The sequence below is a fragment of the Herpailurus yagouaroundi genome, unplaced genomic scaffold (assembly GCF_014898765.1).
Source record: "Herpailurus yagouaroundi ecotype Mexico unplaced genomic scaffold, PumYag 184, whole genome shotgun sequence".
NCBI lineage: Eukaryota > Metazoa > Chordata > Mammalia > Carnivora > Felidae > Herpailurus > Herpailurus yagouaroundi.
Genome location: NW_024412415.1, coordinates 17,551,853 through 17,572,487, shown reverse-complemented (window position 1 = coordinate 17,572,487; position 20,635 = coordinate 17,551,853). Strand labels below are relative to the sequence as shown.

General features: G+C 38.9%; 1 protein-coding gene and 1 long non-coding RNA gene across 3 annotated transcripts in view; one reads left to right on the top strand and one right to left on the bottom strand.

The window, feature by feature from the left end:
- The first annotated feature begins 80 nt into the window (after positions 1 to 80).
- LYSMD2 (LysM domain containing 2) overlaps positions 81 to 20,635 on the top strand; it is a 35,602-nt gene continuing 15,047 nt past the window's right edge. Inside the window, exons 1-3 of one of the 2 annotated variants that reach the window (XM_040492696.1) lie at positions 91 to 186; positions 15,529 to 15,585; positions 20,111 to 20,578. In XM_040492696.1, the coding sequence (XP_040348630.1) occupies positions 15,574 to 15,585; positions 20,111 to 20,578 (480 nt within the window). In that variant the 5' untranslated portion in view covers positions 91 to 186; positions 15,529 to 15,573. Of the gene's footprint in view, positions 187 to 15,528; positions 15,586 to 20,110; positions 20,579 to 20,635 lie in introns of both variants that reach the window. The other variant, XM_040492699.1, reaches the window with a different exon arrangement.
- LOC121041707 (uncharacterized) lies at positions 2,616 to 20,126 on the bottom strand. Its single transcript, XR_005795820.1, has 2 exons — positions 19,637 to 20,126; positions 2,616 to 3,200 (listed from the first exon to the last, which is right to left on the bottom strand). It is a non-coding gene; the product is annotated as an uncharacterized LOC121041707 (long non-coding RNA).

Here is a 20,635-nt window from a genome sequence, read left to right as displayed (position 1 = left end):
GGGAGGACCCGGCAGGGTCCTCCCTGCAGGTGTCCTCTCCTGGAATCTACGTCCGGACCCCGTCCCAGCTCCGCAGGCGCCGAGGACCTCAGCCTTGGGAGAAAGCTGTGCAGCCTCTTTTGAGAAGCTCGGGGCTACGGATAGGGTGGGTGGCAAAGGCTTTTCAAGCCTGTGAGGAGCAGTTGGGTGAGTGAGCATCTTTACGCGAAAGCATGAGTTTTTACAGGCTTTACTGGGGCCTAGGGCGGGAACCCGGGAAGGAGAAGTAGCTAGGGTAGATGCCTGCAGGGACGGCTTAAGGTAAGACAGGTGGGGTTTAGCAAGGCTGATTTAAAGTTTTGGGGTTCGGTTGTTGGAGAGCCCATGCAGGCGCAGTGGCTTTTACTAGATGTGAGACTAGAAACTCTGCCTATCGAGTCTTGGCAACCTCAGCTGTAAAATAGGCTTAAAACCTAAACAGGTATTGTGAGGACTAAACCCATATTAGGTGCGTGTACGAAAGCACCTCTGTTAGGCACTTAACACACCCGTGATAAAGGTCCCTTCCTTGGGGGTTACAGGGGTTCCCGGGCACATTTCTCGCCTGGAAAGTCCTACCACAATAAATACTAAGTTAAAAACAGGTGAGCCTCATTGGGCTGGTATATATGTTAAAACCCGCTCAGCTTGTTGTTGTCAGCCTTTTAGCCCGTTAACTTCCTCCCGGAACGTACTGAAATGTGCTGTCTGCCAGGTTCTTGGGCGCTACAAAGATAGAGAAAATACAGTCTTGTCTCTGAAGCATGAAAGTCGGGTGGGGTGGGGTGACATAGGACAAAGACAGATATTACTCAAATATATGGCATAATGGGGTTATCTTCCAGAAGCTTTCTCTAATTAGATGTGCTGTCTCTCCTTTTTGAATGCTTCTTGCATACTTCTACTGCAACTCTTGTATATAGCATTTATCTCAACTGTAAAAGTATGTTGAGTTTTGTAAGTGGCTGTTATGCAGTATTTTACATTATGATGAGATTTGCATCTTAGGGATGTGGTGGAAGGGAAATAAACCAAAGGGATGGATGCAGCATTGCTGGTGTAATCTGCCTGAAATAGGCAAAGGGTGAATCGAGGTGAAACAGCATCATGATCTAGCATGACTTGTGCAGTTATCATGTGGAAAAAAGAAAAAACCAAACCCCCCCAAAACAAAAAACCCCAAAACCAAACCACTAAAAAACAAAACCACAGAGGAAATTCCATATTTGAAAATAATAACACAACTTTGCATTTGTGAAAATACTTTCCTACTCATTGTTCTTACTTGATTTTGGCAACAATCTGTGAGATACAGAATGAGGATTTTCCCCCAATTTCTTAGAGGCACAGAGAAGTGATATGACTTACTCAAGGTCACCTGGTAGATCATTAAGCCTATCTTCTCTCCTTCCACCCTGCCCCAGAAGAGGGTTAGCCCTGTCTTTCCTTTGTACATTTCAAAATAGGGCCATGCCTTCCTCCAGAAGGTGGGCTGAATCAGAAAACAAAGTTAATTCTCTAAGGCTCTTGGAACTAGCATGATGAACATTGGCATACAGGGGATACTGACTGAGAGACCAGTGGGATTTCCACTATCAACTGTAGTAATGGACTGCCTCCTCACCAGAATGACACATCTGATCTGGAAAGAGTGAAATGAAATGGAGGCATGACCAAATCAGCTGAAATCATGTTCCCAAGTTTTCTTGTCATTTGTTATTCCACATATCCTATGTGACATGATATCTTTGACTTTTTTATGTTGTGCATTTATAAGTCATAGCCTCTGTTAAATAAGAACAGGACTACTTACAGATCAAGCCAACAGTTTCCCCAGAGAAAGTTGATGATAGGCATAAGCTGAAAATAATAAAACAGTTTTATTCAGATTGGAAGAAAGAGTAGAAAAGGTTCGATATATGAAAGATACTCAGTGATGTACCATCTTTCTCTTTTGGTTTCTTGTGGTTCCCCACAAGGAAAACGTCTGCGTGTGATAAAATGAATGGAGCATTACTTCAGATGAAGACTGCGACAGGAAGCAGGCATAGAAATGGTTTCTTAAGTTAAAGTCATAGTTGGCAACCAAAGCAAAGATATTAGAGCTCTGTGACAGTCCCAGAGCCATGCACCAGCTCCAGGAGGATGCTGACACCAAATTAAAGACAGTAAGTTGTGAAAAAGAACTTCTAATCAATCTCTGTACCATGAGGGCTAGAAGCTAGTAGATGTTAATGGATGGGGCAGAAAGGTACAACAATGAACCTTTCTATTTTTAATGTTGAAACTTAATGGAAAGATATGATCAGTTCCAGTTTGTTTAGTTCTTTAAATCTAATATCTACATCTAAAACTTTTTAAGGGAAAAATGGATGTCAGTCATACCTATGACTTATCAGCTGAAACCCATCATCATTTTTGGACCATATCTTGTAGGTTTAACTTTCAACTTGCTTTTTAGAAAATGCAAATGTAAAATTGAAACAGGTAGAGCTGGAAGGGAGCTTACATATAATCTTATCTAATGTCTTTGTGTAGGTGAGGAAGCTGATATGTCAACAGTAAATGTCACTTGACAGAAAGTAAAAAATTCTGTGTGGCAGTTATAATGAAATATTTTCATTATTCACAATGGAATATGTAGCATATACCTCATTAGGAACATATAGCAGATACTCAACATCCATTCACGTCTCTTCCTTCTTTACAGAAGTCTGTATAGGTGTGTTTACCTATTAGGGAAGGTGACCCTATTACCATCTCAGAGGTACACTCCTAAACTATCACGGGCAAGATCCTTTTGACTGGCCAGTGAGAGGTTGGGGTGGGCATGCAAACCAGTTCTGGTATGTGAGACCTGAGGAGAGGTCTGTGAAAGCCTTCTGGGAAAGATTTTCTTGCTCTTCAACAGGGACATACAGGGAAACATGCCACCATCTCCACTGATGTTGTTGCATCTGACCATGTTATCTGAAAGTGACCCTTTAGGAAGCCAGCACACCGGTGATGGCACAGTAAAGAGTCAGAATGACCCTGGGTCTGTGATGTTGTTGTTTAGTCAGTAAATCAATCAGAACTGGTGCTGCCCCCCTTGTAGATTTCTTGTTATATGAGATAATAAATATCCGTATTGATGAGTCAGTTTGAGATGGATTTTTCTGTTACTTCAAGCTGAAACCATCCTACATGTTACAAATGAAAGGTAAAAGTGAATTCTTTGAATGGACTGAAGGTCTGCTTCTCAGAGTTAATAAAAGCAAACAACACCTACAGCCGCAGGCAAAGGATGGGGACATTATCACATAATGGATAGAAGTATGGGTTATAACATCAGACAGACCTGGGTTTGAACCCAAATATTTACTGCCTGGTTGACTGTGATCAATTTTTTTAAACCTAAGCTTCATTTTCTTTATCTCTAGACTGGGGACAATAATACATACCACACTGGGTTGTTATACAGATTAAATAGGATAATTTGTGTCAAGGATGCTACAAAGGACATGGTGCTTAGTAAGCACTGCAGGAGTGGCAACTATGTTGATGCACTATGAATTAATTCACATTTATAGTGTACCTGGCAGCAGGCATCTAGAAGTGAATCACTATATAATAGTGACCATGTTAAATGACATCACAGGAATGCAATCAGCAAAATCCAGAATGTGGGAAACTCTACACGACAACCCACTTCTTCAATAATTGCAAGAAAAATAAAAGAGGGAGAGTTTATGGATACACAGAAACATAAGAGACAAATAATGAAATACAATGCGTTGCACATCTTGATTTGCACAAAGCAGCTGTCTAAAACATCACATTTATGAGAGAACTGAGGGACATTAGAATATAGGATATTTGATTATATTAAATTAAGATATTTAAAATTTTTTAGATGTGATAATGGTACCATATTGTTTTTAAAGAGTCCTTATCTTTTGGAAAGATACTACTGGATATTAGTGAAAAAATACTGAATATTTGAAGAAGAAATAATATCTGGGTACTTTAAAAATAATCCAGTGTGGGAGTGGTAGTAGGGTGGCAGCATCAGGGTATAGATGAAACAAGATTGGCCATGAGTTGATAATGATTGAAGCTGGGTGATGCACCCATTCTCTCTACATTTTTCAAAACAGCTTCATTGAGATATATTTAATTTATGATAAATTCACCTTTTTAAAGTATAAAATTTGATGGTTTTTAGTACATACACAGAGTTAATTATCACCCAATCTGACTTTAGAACATTTTCAAAATCCCCCCCAAAAACCCCATGCACATTAGCTGACATTATTCCCCCTCCCCCCATAATGCCAGACCCTGGAAACTGCTAATCTATTTTGCCTTCTCTGGATTTGCTTGTTCTGGACTTTTCACATAAATGAGATATGTGGTGTTTTGTGACTCCTTCTTTCACTTAGCATAATGGTTTCAAGGTTCATCCATGTTGTAACATATATCAGTACCTTATTTTTTTTTTTTTATGGCCAAATAACATCCTACTCTATGGATGTGCTGCATTTTCTTTATTTGTCAGTTGATGGACATTTAGGTTGATTCCACATTTTGGATATTATGGATAATGCTGCTATGCATATCTGTGTACATTTTGTATAGACATGTTTTTATTTCTCTTGGGTATATACCTATGTATAGAATTGGTAGGTCATGTGGTAACTTTATGCTTACCATTTTGAGGAACAGCCAAACTGTTTTCCAAAGCAGCTGAACCATTTGACATTTTTACCAGTAATGTATGAGGGTTCCAATTTCTCCGTATCTTTGTCATCACTTGTTAATGTCTGTCTTTTTTGTTTTTATTATAGCCATTCCAGTGAATGTGAAGTAGTAGCCCATTGTGATTTTGATGTGCATTTCTCTAATGACTAATGATAAGCATTTTTTAATGTGCTTATTGGCCATTTTTATATCTCCTTTGGAGATATTTCTGTTCAAATCCTTTGCATTTTTTTCCAGGTGTACAACATAGTGATTTGACAATCCTATACATTATGAAATGTTCACCACAAATTTAGTTATCATCTGTTGCCATACAAAGATATTACAATATTATTGACTATATTCCCTATGTTGTACTTTCATCCTGTGACTAACTTATTTTATAACCAGATGCTTGTACCTTGTAATTCTCTTTACCTGTTTCATCTATCACCTGACACCCCTCTTCTCTGGCAAACATCAGTTCTTTGAATTTATGAGTTTGTTTCTGTTTGTTTTGTGTTTTAGATTCCACATGTGAGTGAGATCATATAGTATTTCTCTTTCTCTGACTTATTTTACTTGTCACGCTACTCTCTAGGTCTACCCATGTTATCGTGAATGGCAAGATTTCATTCTTTTTATGGCTGAGTAATATTCCATTGTGTATATACACCACATCTCCTTTATCCATTCACTATTGATGGATACCTAGGTTGCTTCCATGTCTTGACTCATGTAAATAATGCTGCAATAAACATAGGGGTGAATATTATTTTTGAACTAGTATTTTTGTTTCCTTTGAGTAAATACCTAGTAGTGGAATTACTGGATTTTGTGGTATTTCTATTTTTAATTTTTTGAGGAACCTCCATGTACTGTTTTCCATAGAGGTTGCACCAATTTATATTCCCACCAACAGTGCATAAGTTTTCCCTTTTCTCCACATCCTTGGCAACACTTGTTTTTTCTTGTCTTTTTGATACTAGCCATTCTGACTAGTGGGAGGTGCTCCTTGTGGTTTTGATTTGTCTTTCCCTGATGACTAGTGATGTTAAGCATCTTTCCACGTGTCTGTTGGTCATCTGTATGTCTTCTTTAGAAAAATGTCTCTTTGGGTCCTCTGCCCATTTTTAAATTGAATTGTTTTTTTAGTGTTGAGTTGTAGAATTTCTATATATTCTTTGAATACTAGCTCCTTACTGGATATAGCATTTACAAATATCTTCTCCCATTCAGAAAGTTGTGTTTTCATTTTGTTGATGGTTTGTTGTGCAAAAGTTTTTTATTTTTATTTTTTTATTTTTTTCAACTTTTTATTTATTTATTTATTTATTTTTGGGACAGAGAGAGACAGAGCATGAATGGGGGAGGGGCAGAGAGAGAGGGAGACACAGAATCGGAAACAGGCTCCAGGCTCCGAGCCATCAGCCCAGAGCCCGATGCGGGGCTCGAACTCACGGACCGCGAGATCGTGACCTGGCTGAAGTCGGACGCTTAACCGACTGCACCACCCAGGCGCCCCGCAAAAGTTTTTTAGTATGATGTAGTCTCAATTGTTTGTTTTTGCTTTTGTTTGCCTTGCCTAAGGAGATGGATCCAGAAAAATATTGCTAAGGCTAATGTCGGAGAGTTTATTGCCTATTTTTCTTATAGGAGTCTTATGGTTTCAGGTCTTAAATTTAGGTCTTTAATCCATTTTGAGTTTATTTTTGAGCATGCTGTAAGAAAGTGGCCCAGTTTTATTCTTTTGCATGTAGCTGTCTGGTTTTCCCAACACCATTTATTGATGAGATTTTTTTCCCCCAAGTGTACATTCTTGCCTCTTTTGTCCTAGACTAGTTGGCCTTATAAATATGGGTTTATTTCTGGGCTTTCAATTCTATTCCATTGATCGATGTGTCTATTCTTGTGTCAATACTGCACTGTTTTGATTACAATAGCTTTGTAGTACAGTTTGAAATCTGGGATTATAGATACCTCCAGCTTTGCCTTTCTCGATTGCTTTGGCTATTGGGAGTCTATTGTGGTTCCATAAATATTTTAGGATTTTTTTGTTCTAGTTCTGTGCAAAATACTATGAATATTTTGATAGAGATTACATCAAATCTGTAGATTACTTTGGGCAGTATAAACATTTAAAAAATATTATTTCTTCCAATCCATGAGCATAACACATCTTTCTATTTATTTGTGTCATCTTCAGCTTCTTCCTTCAATGTGTTACAGTTTTCAGAGTGCAGGCCTTTCACCTCCTTGGTTAAATTTATTTCTAGGTATTTTATTCTTTATGATGCAGTTGTAAATGGGATTATTTTCTTAATGTCTCTTTTTAATTGGGCTGTCTTCTCATTGTTGATCTGTAAAAGTTTTTTTTTTTTTTAATATGTTCTGGTTATATATCTTTTATCAGACATGTGATTTGCATATATTTTCTCCCATTCTGTGGATTGTTCTTTTTTTTTTTCACTTTCTTGATGGTATCTTTTCATAAGTACCCTTTATCAGTTTGAGGTTTCTGCCTATTCCTACTTTGTTTGATAGTTTTATCATGAAAGGGTGTTGGATCTCACCAAATTTTTTTTCTGTATCCATAAAGATGATCATGTGGGGTTTTCCCTTTGTTTTATTAATATGGTATATTATATTGATATTTCAGATGTTCAATGAACTTTCTTAGGTTAAATCCCATCTGGCCATGGTATATAATCCTTTTTACATGTTGATGGATTTGATTTGCTAATATTTTGCGGAGAATTTTTACCTCCATATTTATGAGAAATGTTTGTCTGCAGTTTTCTTTTTATGTCTTTAATTAGTTTTGGTATCAGAGTAATATTGGCCCTATAGAATGAGTTAGAAAGTATTCCCTCTTACTTTTTGGAAGTATTTGTGAAGAATTGGTATTAATTCTTTAAATGTTAAGTAGAATTAACTCATGAAGCCTTTCGGCCTTGGCTTTTCTCTGTTGGAAATTTCAAAATTACTAATTCAGTCTCTTTGCTTTTTCTACATATATTCGGAATATGTAGGGACACCTGGGTGGTTCAGTTGGTTGGGGATCTGGCTCTTGATTTTGGCTCAGGTCATTGTCTCGTGTTTCGTGGGTTTGAGCCCTACATTGGGTTGCGCACTGAGAGTGTAGAACCTCTCTCACTCTCTCTCTCTCTGCCCCTCCTCTGCTTGCATGCACACTCTCTCTCAAAATTAATAACCTTAAAAAAAAGAATATGTATATCTTCTTGAGTCAGTTTCATTAGTTTATGTCTTCCTAGGAATTTATTCATTTCATCTAAGTTATCTACTTTATTGGCATATAATTCTTCATAGTATTTATTATCTTTTTTATTTCTGTAAAGTCAATGGTTATGTCCCCTCTTATACTCCTAATTTTAGTATGTGAGTCTTTTTTCTTTTTCTCTTGGTCAGTCTAGCTAAAGATTTGTCAATTTCGTTGATCTTTTCAAAGAACCAACTTTTTTCCCCCTTTTCTCTATTGTTTTTCTAGTCTCCATTTAATTTATTTCTACTATAGTCTTTATTATCATGGCCTAGATGGTTTCCCTGTGAATTCTACCAAGCATTTGAGAAAGAAATGATACCAATTCTCTGTATGTCTTCCAGAAAATGGAAGCACAGAGAATACTTCCTTATTCATTCTGTTAGGCCAGTATTACCCTAATAACGAAACCAAAGACATTACAAGAAAGGAATTACAGACCGATATCTTTCATAAAAATAAAGGCAAAAGTCTTTAACAAAATATTAATAGATTGAATTTAACAATGTATAGGGAGAATGATCCATTATGACCAAGTGGGACTTTTTCCAGGTATACAGGTCTGGTTCAACATTCAAAAAAACTACTGTAATCCATTAAATCAACAGGCTAAAGAAAACAATCATGTAATCATATCAGATACAGAAAAAGCATTGAACAAAATTCAACCTTCATTCATGATAAAAAGCTCCCAGAAAAACTAGGAATAGAGCTCCCAGAAAACTAGGATAAAAAGCTCCCAGAACTTCCTTAATATGAAAAACAACGGCTAAAAAATACAGATCGCATGATACTTAATGATGAGAAGTGAGATACTTTTCCCCTAGGATCAGAAACTAGGCAAGGTTGTCTCCTCTTGCCAATTATTTTTTTTTTATGTTTGTTTTTTGAGAGAGAGAGAGAGAGAGGCAGGGTGTGAGTGGGGAAGGGGCGGAGAGAGAGGGAGAGGGAGACATAGAATCTGAAGCAGGCTCCAGGCTCTGAGCTGTTAGCACAGAGGCTGACTTGGGGTTCGAACTCAAGAACTTCAAGATCATGACCTGAGCCAAAGTTGGATGCTTAACTGACTGAGCCACTGAGGTGTCCCTCCTCTTGCCATTTCTATTCCACATTGACTAGAAGTCGTAGTTAATGCAGTGTGAGAAGAAGGGTTGGGGGAAGGTTATATACAGATTGGGAAGGAAAAAGTAAAACTGTCTTTGTTTATAGATGCATAATTTTTATGTAGGAAATCCCAAATAAACATTGAAAAAACAAACAAATTAACCCTGGAACTACTAAGTCATTATAACAAAGTTGTAGATACAACCTATACAGAAGTCAATTGCTTTCCTATAATTGGAAGTTGAAATTAAAAATGCAACACTATTTACATTAGTACCCTCCTCCCCACAAAAAAGCAAAGAAAGAAAAAATACTTAGGTATATTTATAATATCTATGTGAGAGGAAACAACGAAACTCTGATGAAAGAAATCAAAGAAGATCTAAATAAATGACGAGATATTTCATGTTCATGGAGAGAAAAACTCAATATTGTTAGGATGTCCATACTTCTCAGTTTGACCTGTATATTTAATGCAATGCAATCAAAATCCCAGCAGGTTATTTTGTAGATGTCAACAAACTGATTCCAAAATTTATATAGAATAGGGCGCCTGGATGGCTTAGTTGGTTAAGCATCTGACTCTTGATTTTGGCTCAGGTCATGATCTCACGGTTCATGAGATTGAGCCCCATGTCGGGGTCTGTGCTCAGAGCACAGAGCCTGCTTGGGATTCTGTCTCTCCCACTCTCTTTGCCCCTCCCCTCCTAAAAATAAATAAATAAACTTAAAAAAAAATCCAAAATTTATATGGAAAGACAGAAGATCCAGAATAGCCAATACAATACTGAAGGAGAACAAAGTCAAAGAACTTACACTACTCAGCTTCAAGAATTACTATAAAGCTACTGTAGTCAAGATAATGTGGTATTGGTGAAACACAAATAAATCAATGGAACAGAACAGAGACCCCAGAAATAGACTCATACAAATATGGTTATCTCATCTTTGAAAAAGAAGCAAAGGAAATTTAATGAAGAAAGGATAGCCTTGGTGCGCCTGGGTAGCCCAGTTGGTTGAGTGTCTGACTTCAGCTCAGGGCATGATCTCATGGCTTGTGAGTTTGAGCCCCACATTGGGCTCTGTGCTGACAGCTTGAAGCCTGGAGCCAGCTTCAGATTCTGTGTCTCCCTCTGTCTCTCTGCCTCTTCCCTGCTTACACTGTGTCTCTCTCTCAAAAATAAGTAAACATTAAAAGAAATTAAAAAAAAAAGGATAGTCTTTTCATCAAATGGTGCTGGAACAATTAGACACCCAAATGAACACCCAAAAGTGTTCCGACTTTTTGCTGTTCACAAAAATTAACTCAAGATGGATGAGCGATCTAAACACAAAACACAAAACTACAAAACTTCTAGAAGATAACATAGGAAAAAATCTAGGTGACTTTGAAATTGGCAAGGACTTTTTAGACAACACCAACAGTAGATCCATGAAAGACAAAATTGGTAAGTTGTACTTGATTAAAGTTGAAAACCTCTGCTCTCAGAAGGACACTGTCAAAAGAATGAAAAGGCAAGCCACAGAATGAGGAAAAAATATTTGTTGGCAAAGATGTGGGGAAGTTGGAACCCTCACATGTCAACAGTGGGAATGTAAAATGCTACAAGGGCTATAAAAAACAGTTAGGCGGTTCCTCAAAAACCTAAACATAGAATTACCATATGACCCAGCAATTCCACTCCAGAGTATCTGTCCAGAGAAACTGAAAGCAAGCACTTGAACAGATACTTATATATCAGTGTTCATTGCAGCATTATTTACAACAGCCATAAGTTGGAAACAACCCAATTGTTCATCAACAGATAAATGGAAAAACAAAATGTGATATATCCATACAATGGAATATTTTTCAGCCATGAAAAGAAATGAAGTTCTTTTAAAAACATTTTTGTTATTTAAATGTATTTGACAATGCTATATTAGTTTCAGGTGTACAACATAGTGATTCAACAATTCTTTACCCAGTGTTCACCGTAAGTGTAGTTACCATCTGTCACCATACAGCCTAATACAGTATTATTAGCTTTATTTCCTATACTTTGGTTTTCATCTCTGTGACTTGTTTACTTTAGAGCTGCAAATTTGTACCTCCTAATCCCCTTTACCTATTTTATCCATCCCCCATGTCCACCTTTCTAGTAACCACCAGTTTGTTCTCTGTATTTATGAGTTTTCCTTCCTTCCTTCCTTCCTTCCTTCCTTCCTTCCTTCCTTCCTTTTTCTTTCTTTTTTCTTTCTTCTTTCTTTCTTTCCTAGATTCCACATATAAGGGAAATTATATGGTATTTGTCTTTCTTAGTCTGACTTATTTTACTTATAACACCCTCTAGGTTCATCTGAATGAAGTTCAGATACATATTACAGTATGGATGAGCCTTCAGGATGTTATGCTAAATAAAATAAGCCAGACACAAAGGGACAAATATTCTAAGTTTCTACTTACATGAAATATCTAGAATAGGCAAATTCATAGAGACAGTAGATTAGAGGTGACTGGGGACTGGGAAAGGCAAAAATGGGGAGTTATTGCTTAGCTGTTACAGTTTCTGTTTGAACTGATGAAAGGTTTTAGAATAGACAGTGGTGATGGTTATACTACACTGTGAATGTAATTAATGCTACCAAATTGTATACTTAAAAATGGTTAAAGTGGGGACATCTGGCTGCCTCAGTACAGCATGTGACTCTTGATCTCAGGGTCATGAGTTTAACCCCCACACAGGGTGTAGAGCTTACTTAAAATCTTTTTTAAAATGGTTAAAGTAGTTAGTTTTAGGGGTACCTGGGTGTCTTAGTTGGTTAAGCATCTGACTTCGGCTCAGGTCATGATCTTCCGGTCCATGAATTCAAGCCCCACGTTATGCACTGTGCTGTCATGACAGCTCAGAGCCTGGAGCCTGCTTCAGATTCTGTGTCTCCCTCTCTCTCTGCCCCTACCCCACTCATGCTCTGTTTCTCTCTCTCTCAAAAAATAAACATCAAAAACATTTTTTTAAGTAACTTTATGTTTTATATATTTTACCACAACTAAAAAAAAGCTAATGTTATATGAATATGCAAAAAACCATTGACTCACATACTTTAAATGGATGAATTGTATGGCATGTGACTTATTTCTCAAAAAAGCTGTTCAACCATGCAATTATGTAAGTTTAGCACAATTTGCTTATCTATTCTACTTTTGATGTGTAATTGTTTCCTGTTTTTTGTTATTCTGAACATTGCTACAATGGACATTCTCATGTTTCCTGGTGTATAGGTGCGAGGTTTTCAACAGGGCATATACAGTTTCTAGTTTTGGAATTTCTGATTTGTAGAAATGAACATGTACAGTTTTGCAAGATAATGGTAGAGTGCTTTTCAAGGTGATTGTACCAATTGTACTTGTCCCAGCACTGCATAGAATCCTACCTTCACCAATAACTGGTCTTGCCAAACTTTTGCCAATCTGATGAACATAAAATAGTTACTCTTTGTGGCCTTAAGGTGAATTTTTCTGATTATTAATGAGGTTGAGGATTTTTCATATGTTTATTTACCACTAAGATTTTTTTCTTCTATAAAATTCTGGTTGTGCCATTGAGGTATTTGGTTTTTTTGTTTGTTATGTAGGAGTTAGCTTTTCAAATATTCTAGATATTAACCTTTGGTTGGTTGTATATGTTACAAATAAAACATTCTTTGTTATCAGTATTTATGCACTTTTTAAATTCAGATAGCCTAAGTTCAAATAATGAAGAATACCTAGATTTTCAGAATCTATTTGGTTCCTGATTTTCCTATAAAACTTAGCTAGAGTTTGGAGCACCAAGGTGGCTCAGTTGGTTGAGCATCCAACTTCGGATCAGGTCATGACCTTGGTTGGTAGGTTGAATCCTACATTAGGCTCACTGCTGTCAGAGCAAAACCTGCTTCATCAGATCCTCTGCCCCGCTCTCTCTCTCTGCCTCCTTCCCCCAAATAAATAAAAACATTAAAAAAATTAAGAGTTAGCTAGGGTTTGAATACTAAAGTACAATTCAAAGATTTTATTCAAATGTTTTTGTTTCCTAGGACATCTGTATCTTCTTCTAGCTGCTAATTTCATTTTTCTTTAAGGTATCTTTTTGTTAGCAGAAGTTCTTAATTTTAATGTTCTCGTGCTTACCAATCTTTTATGAATAATGCTTTTTTGTCTTGATAAATAAGTATTTTCTGTTTTTTTTTTTTTAATGTTTATTCATGTTTGAGAGGCAGAGACAGAGTGTGAGCAGGGGAAGGACAGAGAGAGAGGGAGACACAGAATCTGAAGCAGGCTCCAGACTCTGAGCTGTCAGCACAGAGCCCAAAGCAGGGCTCCAACTCATGAACCGTGAGATCATGACCTGAGAGGAAGTTGGTGCTTAACTCACTGGGCCACCCATGTGCCCCAAGAAGTATTTTCTTATCCTGAGATCATTTGGATATTTTTCTGTATATTCTTCTGAAGGTTTTAAAAGTTTTATCTTTCATATTGAAGTCTGTAATCCATCGTAAGTTAAATTTTGTATGTGGTAGGAAGTGGAGATCGAGCATGGGGATGACCAATTGTCCTGAAGTCTTCTATTTCATAGCCATTCCCAGTGATCTACACTGCCACCTGTGTCATAGATGAAGTTCTCATACATTTATGATTCTATTTCTGGATGCACTATTGGTATCCATTAGTCTCCCAGCATGAATAACATCCTGTCCTAAATATTGCTCCATAATAATTCTTGATGTCTGGTAAGGCAGTTTCCCTTTGCTTATTCTTCAGAAGTATCTTGGCTGTCTGTGGGTCTTTGCTCTTCCATATCACCTGTAGAGTTAGCTTGTCATGTTTCTTGCAAACCTATATTGGGATATTAATTGCTTCTGCACAGAAGATACAGATCAATTTATATTTTGAGTCTTCCTGTCTATAAACATATCATAGTGGGTTTTTTTTTCATTTAAGTCTTCTTTAATATATTTTAATAAGCTTAAAACTTTTTTCTTTTTAAAGGTCTTATCCTTTCTTAGATTCATTTCTCGGTTCCATCTGTTCTGTCATTTAATCTATTAATGTTTTAATATTAAGGCACCCTTGGATTTCTGGGATAAAGTCCATGTTCGTGATGGATTATTTTTTGTAAGCATTGCTTGATTTGGCTTCACAATGTCTTAAGATTCTTAGATCCATGTTTCTGAGTGGGATGCCTTTCTCAGCTGGTTTGGGTCATAGTTATAAGATTGGGTGTGTGGTTATACACTGAACTGATTTGGGCATTGTTCCTGCTACTTTTGTTCTCTGAAAGAGTTTATATAAGATTGGACTGGTGTTTTCCTTGAAAGGTTGATAGAATCTTCCAACAAGATCTTCTGGAGGCTGATTTTTTTTTTTTTTTTTTTTTTTTGGTAACATGATTTTTAACTCTAGTACCGATCCAGTTTCTTTAATGGTTATAACAACTGTTCAGACTTTTTATGTCTTCGTATATTAGTTTAGGCAAGTTGTTTCTTGTTCTAGCTTTCAAATTCCTCTTGTTTTGATATATAAAACTGTCCCTTTTTAAATTGCCAGCCTAGTTATGAATTTTATTTGAAAAATTAATCTAACTTGAAAATACTTATAGTAGGAGGACTTCATACTAGTTGAGACCTTCCAGAACCAGAAATCCAGATAGGTGCTTCTTTGACTTTACTAGATATTCTCACGTAGCTTTTTAAAGCAGTTGCACCAATTTATATTGCCAACACTATGTGAGATTTCCTTTTGTTTGACAATTTCACCAGTACTTAGAACCGTCCAGTTCTTTAATTTTTGCTAATTTCATGCCTATGAAATTGTAATTTTAAATTGAATTTCTTTTCTTAGTGGTGTAACATTATATTTCCTTAGGTTTGTTGGCCACTTGAGTTTTATCTCCTGAAAAATTTTGATCATTTTTTTTTAGTGTTTGTCTTTTTATAACTCATAGTCATTTTAATATATTCTGGATAATAATACTTTGTCAGTTATATGTATTCAAATATATTTTTCCATTTTATACCTATCTATTCAACTTTTAAGGTACCTTTCAAGGCAGAGAAAATTTTCATGTTGATATATAGAATTTACCAGCCTTTTTTTATTCTTTGTGGTTTGTACTTTGGTATCCTGCTTAAGAGATCTTTTGCTATCTCAAGGTTATAAAGATATTGTTCTAAAAGTGTTAAAGTTTGTTAAAGAAGATTCCAATTAGATCTTCAATCTGTAACTGATTTTGACACATGGTATGAAAGATATTTAATTTGATTTTTTCCCACAGGATTAACTGTGCCAACAGCATTCATTGTCATAGATTAACTTCTCTGATATGGATGGGCCTGTTTCTGTGCTTTCTTCGTTTTCCCTTTGTTATATGTGTCTATTCTGGCAGCACTACCGCAGTGGTGTAGTTCTCATGGCTGCATCGTAAGTCTTGATGGCTGTGAAGGTAAGTCCCTCTTCCTCAGTTCTTCAGAAACATCTTCTCTTCTTAGCTCTTATCTTCCATATGAATTTTAAGATAGGCCTGTCATGTCCTTTGAAGAATCCTATAGGGATTTTGGTTGGAATTTAAAAAAAAAATTTTTTTAACGTTTATTCATTTTTGAGAGACAGAGACAGAGTGCAAGTGGGTAGGGGCAGAGAGAGAGAGAGAGAGAGAGAGAGAGAGAGAGAGAGAGAGAGAGACAGAATCCGAAGCAGGCTCCAAGCTCCAAGCTCCAAGCTCCAAGCACAGAGCCTGGCACAGGGCTCAAATTCAGAAACCGTGAGATCATGACCTGAACAGAAGTCGGACGCTCAACCGACTGAGCCACCCAGGCGCCCCTTGGTTGGAATTTCAACGAGTTTATTTTTAGTTTGGGAAGGAAATGATATTTTCATTATTTTGCATCTTCCCATCCATAAACATGGTAAACCTCTGCTTTTATTTGCATCTTCTTTTGTATCTATCAGTAGAATTTTATAGTTTTTCCATGTAAAGCAGGCTCTCGTTTTCTTAACTTTATTCCTAAATATTTAAGGTCATCTTTTCCACAATATATTTTCTGATTGGTTGATGCAATTGGTATTTGCATATTGATCTTTTATTTTATAACTTTGAAGTTTGGATAGTTCCGATGTAGACATTATTTGTATTGCATGTAAACATTTTAGTGTTGTCTATTTTCAATAAACAACAGTTTTATTTCTTTTCAGTCTTCCTTTCCCTTTCTCCTTTTTCTTACTGCACTGACTAGGGATTCCAGAACAAAATTAAATAGAAACAGTAATAGAAGCATTCCTTTTCTTTTCTTTTTGTTTTTTAGTTTTATTTATTTATTTTTCAATATATGAAATTTATTGTCAACTTGGTTTCCATACAACACCCAGTGCTCATCCCAAAAGGTGCCCTCCTCAATACCCATCACCCACCCTCCCCTCCCTCCCATCCCCCACCAACTCTCAGTTTGTTCTCAGTTTTTAAGAGTCTCTTAGAAGCATTCCTTTTCTTATTCTTGACCTCAAAGGAAATGCTTCTAATACTTCACCATTAATTGTGAAGTTTGCTCTGTGTTGTAGGTAGATACACATAACACCAATATTGACATTCTGGTTGATGAAGGAGAAATAAATATATATAAAATTCACTCTAATCCACAAATTGTAGATATTAGCTTTTATCATTTGGATTATGGATAAATCATCAAAAAACTTACAGGAAGATTGAATATTTGCAAACAGCCCCAATGTCTATGGAAAAAAAAACTCACAAAGAACCCTAATTATAAAATGTCAAATAAGTATGAATTCAAGCTGATTCATTCCTGAGATCTACAGGAAACTCTTGTGAAGATCACAAAAAGGAATCATGGAGAGAATTCTGAGGATTGTATACAACTTACTTCAGAGCATTTTATAACTTATTTGGAGGTGTTTTATGACCCAGGATTTCTTAGGGCTGGTGAAATTGAAAATCACTAGGGATAGTTTAGAAATTTGCCTTTATGAGAGAGAAGTGGGATGGCTTTTGAATCTCTATTTTTCGGTGGTACTTTTTTTGTTTACTTGCACTTTTACAGAGGCCTTGGTCATTTTGTAAAGTAATTAAGAGATCATCACTTAGTCTTTTTTCCTGCTTGACTCATTTTATGCCCTTTAATTTGGTACCTACTGTTCTATCTTTCGGTAATCTCTGACTTGTCAAGGTCATCTTTCTGGTTCCTTATCTAGGCCTGTATTTCACCCCTTTAATTTAGCCTTTCCCAAACTGCTAAATTTATGAGAAGGAGGGTTTCCATGGCCAAACAAGCTTGGGAAATACAGTGTCAAGCCAAATCCAATAGCTTACTTTACCACTGGAGGCCTTCTAGAGCCTTCAGTATTCTAATGTGCATTGTGAATCTCCAAAAGGGAAATACAGCTTGTAGTATTTCCCCAATTAATCAATTAACTTTTTCCAAATGACACTTCATATAATCCAGTTCATTAATCTTCAAATAAAAACTTCCAGTGCATGGGGCGCCTGGGTGGCGCAGTCGGTTAAGTGTCCGACTTCAGCTCAGGTCACGATCTCGCAGTCCGGGAGTTCGAGCCCCGCGTCAGGCTCTGGGCTGATGGCTCAGAGCCTGGAGCCTGTTTCCGATTCTGTGTCTCCCTCTCTCTCTGCCCCTCCCCCATTCATGCTCTGTCTCTCTCTGTCCCAAAAATAAATAAACGTTGAAAAAAAAATTAAAAAAAAACAAAAAAACAAAACCAAAAACTTCCAGTGCTTGGGGCACCTGGGTGGCTCTTTCAGTTAAGCATCTGACTTCTGCTTAGGTCATGATCTCATGGTTCTTGAGTTTGAGCTCCGCATCGGGCTCTCTGCTGACAGCTCAGATTCTGTGTCTCCCTCTCTCTCTGCCCCTTCCCCGCTCGTACTCTGTCTCTCTCTCTCCCTCAAAAATAAATAAACATCAAAACAATTAAAAAAAAAACTTCCAGTGCTTATAAACTTTTCCTTAGTGGAAGACACATTATATGCTCTCTTGCTACTAGACCACAAATTCTTTGAGGACTGTTTCTTTTTCTTGAAGTATTACCTGACCTCGTTATATATTGAAACTCTGCCATTCCACCTCTCTTATAGTTCCTGAGATGGGCACACTGGACACTACTCAAAAATTCATGTGTGGCATAATCTTGCTAAAGAATCCATTTTACCTTCCAGGATCTTTTTATTACACCTCAGATTAACTACTTGTGCTTTATTCAAGGCTCTAAGATAGGTACTTCTGGTGCTAAAAAGATGAGTGAGATGTAGTTACACCTCACTGGAGCATGTGTAGAGGAGATAGTATATGACACAAAATACAAGTTAAATGTTAAACAAGAGGTACAAACTGCCTTGGGGTTCAATGGAGAAACAATAACAATTGGACAGGTAGGGGAGGGAGACACATGGGAAGAATCAGAAAAGATTTCTTGGAGGATGTATCATTTGGGATGGGCTTTAAATTTTTGAAAAATATGGACAGTATTCGAAGAGTGGCATTACAGGGGCATATAGCATATGCAAACGGAAAGGTAGGAAAGAGGGGCAAGTTCAAGTGGCTCTTTCTGGCAGGATGTATATTGGATAAGTTGTAGATAGGATATGGCCAGAGCATGGATAATAAAAATGGAAACAATACTTTGGGTGCCATTATGAGTTACGTTAATGCTATTGTCCACAGGGAGCCAATGAAGAATTTTTGAGTGGGAGGGTGATGTTAGGGCCACTTGCTCCTCTCCTCTCCTTTGTGGTGTCTCCTAAGCTCTAGTTCCTTTGCCTCTGACCAGCTCAGCGGCATACAGAAACTTCAGCCAGTGAATTAAACTTCCTGTCTCCTGACCTGCGTATAGGGTACCTCCTCTTGTAGAGCTGTCCAGAGTAGAACAGAAATCGTGGCATCAGACTCTGATTAAATGCATACCCACTTTATGTAGAATACTGTTAGAAGTCAGAATGTTGAAGAGTGTTCAGATGAAGAATACAGACAAGAGGTCATTGGTGAATTTAATGATAATACTTTGGGCAGCTATTATTGCAGCCTATAAAAGAGGGAGCTGAGAAGAAAAAAGATGGGTGCAGATAGTGTATTTTATTTTTTTTTTATTTTTTTTTTCAACGTTTATTTATTTTTGGGACAGAGAGAGACAGAGCATGAACGGGCGAGGGGCAGAGAGAGAGGGAGACACAGAATCGGAAACAGGCTCCAGGCTCTGAGCCATCAGCCCAGAGCCCGACGCGGGGCTCGAACTCACGGACCGCGAGATCGTGACCTGGCTGAAGTCGGACGCTTAACCGACTGCGCCACCCAGGCGCCCCCAGATAGTGTATTTTAAATAGTGAGCCACGAGAATGGATGCAGCTAGTGAGCCAGGAGAATTGACTGTAACTAATCACTTGTGCCTGGCAGCTCAGGACTAAAATTGGCACAGGTGCGCAGGGAAGAGTAAAACCCAAACAACCGGAGGGTTAGTTTGAAGTCACCCACCTGGTTCAAAGTTGAAAGGCCTGTCCTTTCTGGTATGATGCCAAAAGGCCTCGACCCCCCCCCCCCAAATGTTGAGATGGGCCTGGAGAATCTGTGTGTGTTCAGTGGCCTTAATGTTTTCTGTGACGTGGACTTTGAGGTCATCAGGGTGGTCGGGTGAGGGGAGAGAAGTACCCTTCAGCTTGGAGGTCTGAGAAAGCTGGCGTGCTGGGGAATCAATACAGGAAGCAGAGCAAAGCTTTGGTGTTTTGTAGTGGTCGGGACAGGGCTCTCGCTAGGCTCTGTGGGCTCGGCGCAGGGTCCCCCCCCGGGGCCGAGGACTCTTGAGGGTGGGCCCCTCGGTCCCCGCGGCCGCGGGCTTCAGTGCGCCTCGCTTCCCGGCACCGCAGGGCCTGCCCGGCACCGGCAAGCAGGGTGGAGCCGCGGCGGTCTGCCGGGCAGCTCCGGGAGCTCGTCTCGCTCTTCCGCTTGCAGGTGCGCCCGGGGAAGGTGGGACGCGCAGGAGGGGGCGCCCGCCATGCCCGGACCGCAGCTCCCCGCGGCGGCCTCCAGCCCGCCGCCCCCGCGGAAAGGCCTGCCGCAGCCCCTGTGAGGCCGAGGAAGAGGCGGCGGCGGCGAAGGCGCCGCCCCCTTGGCGAGCTTCGCGACCTGGCGGCCTCCGCAGGACCCATGGCGGATTCCTCGCCCGCGCTGTCCCTGCGGGAAGGCGGCCCCCGAGCCCCCCGGCCCTCGGCTCCCTCGCCGCCCGCGCGCTCGCGCTCGGGCTCGGAATCCGAGGAGGCCGAGCTGTCGCTGAGCCTGGCCCGCACCAAGACCCGCTCGTACGGCAGCACTGCCAGCGTGCGGGCGCCGCTGGGCGCCGGCGTCATCGAGCGCCATGTGGAGCACCGGGTCCGCGCCGGCGACACGCTACAGGGCATCGCGCTCAAATACGGAGTCACGGTGAGCAGGGCGCGCCGCGGCGGCTGGGGCTGGTGGCACGGGCGGGGGCTCGTGGCG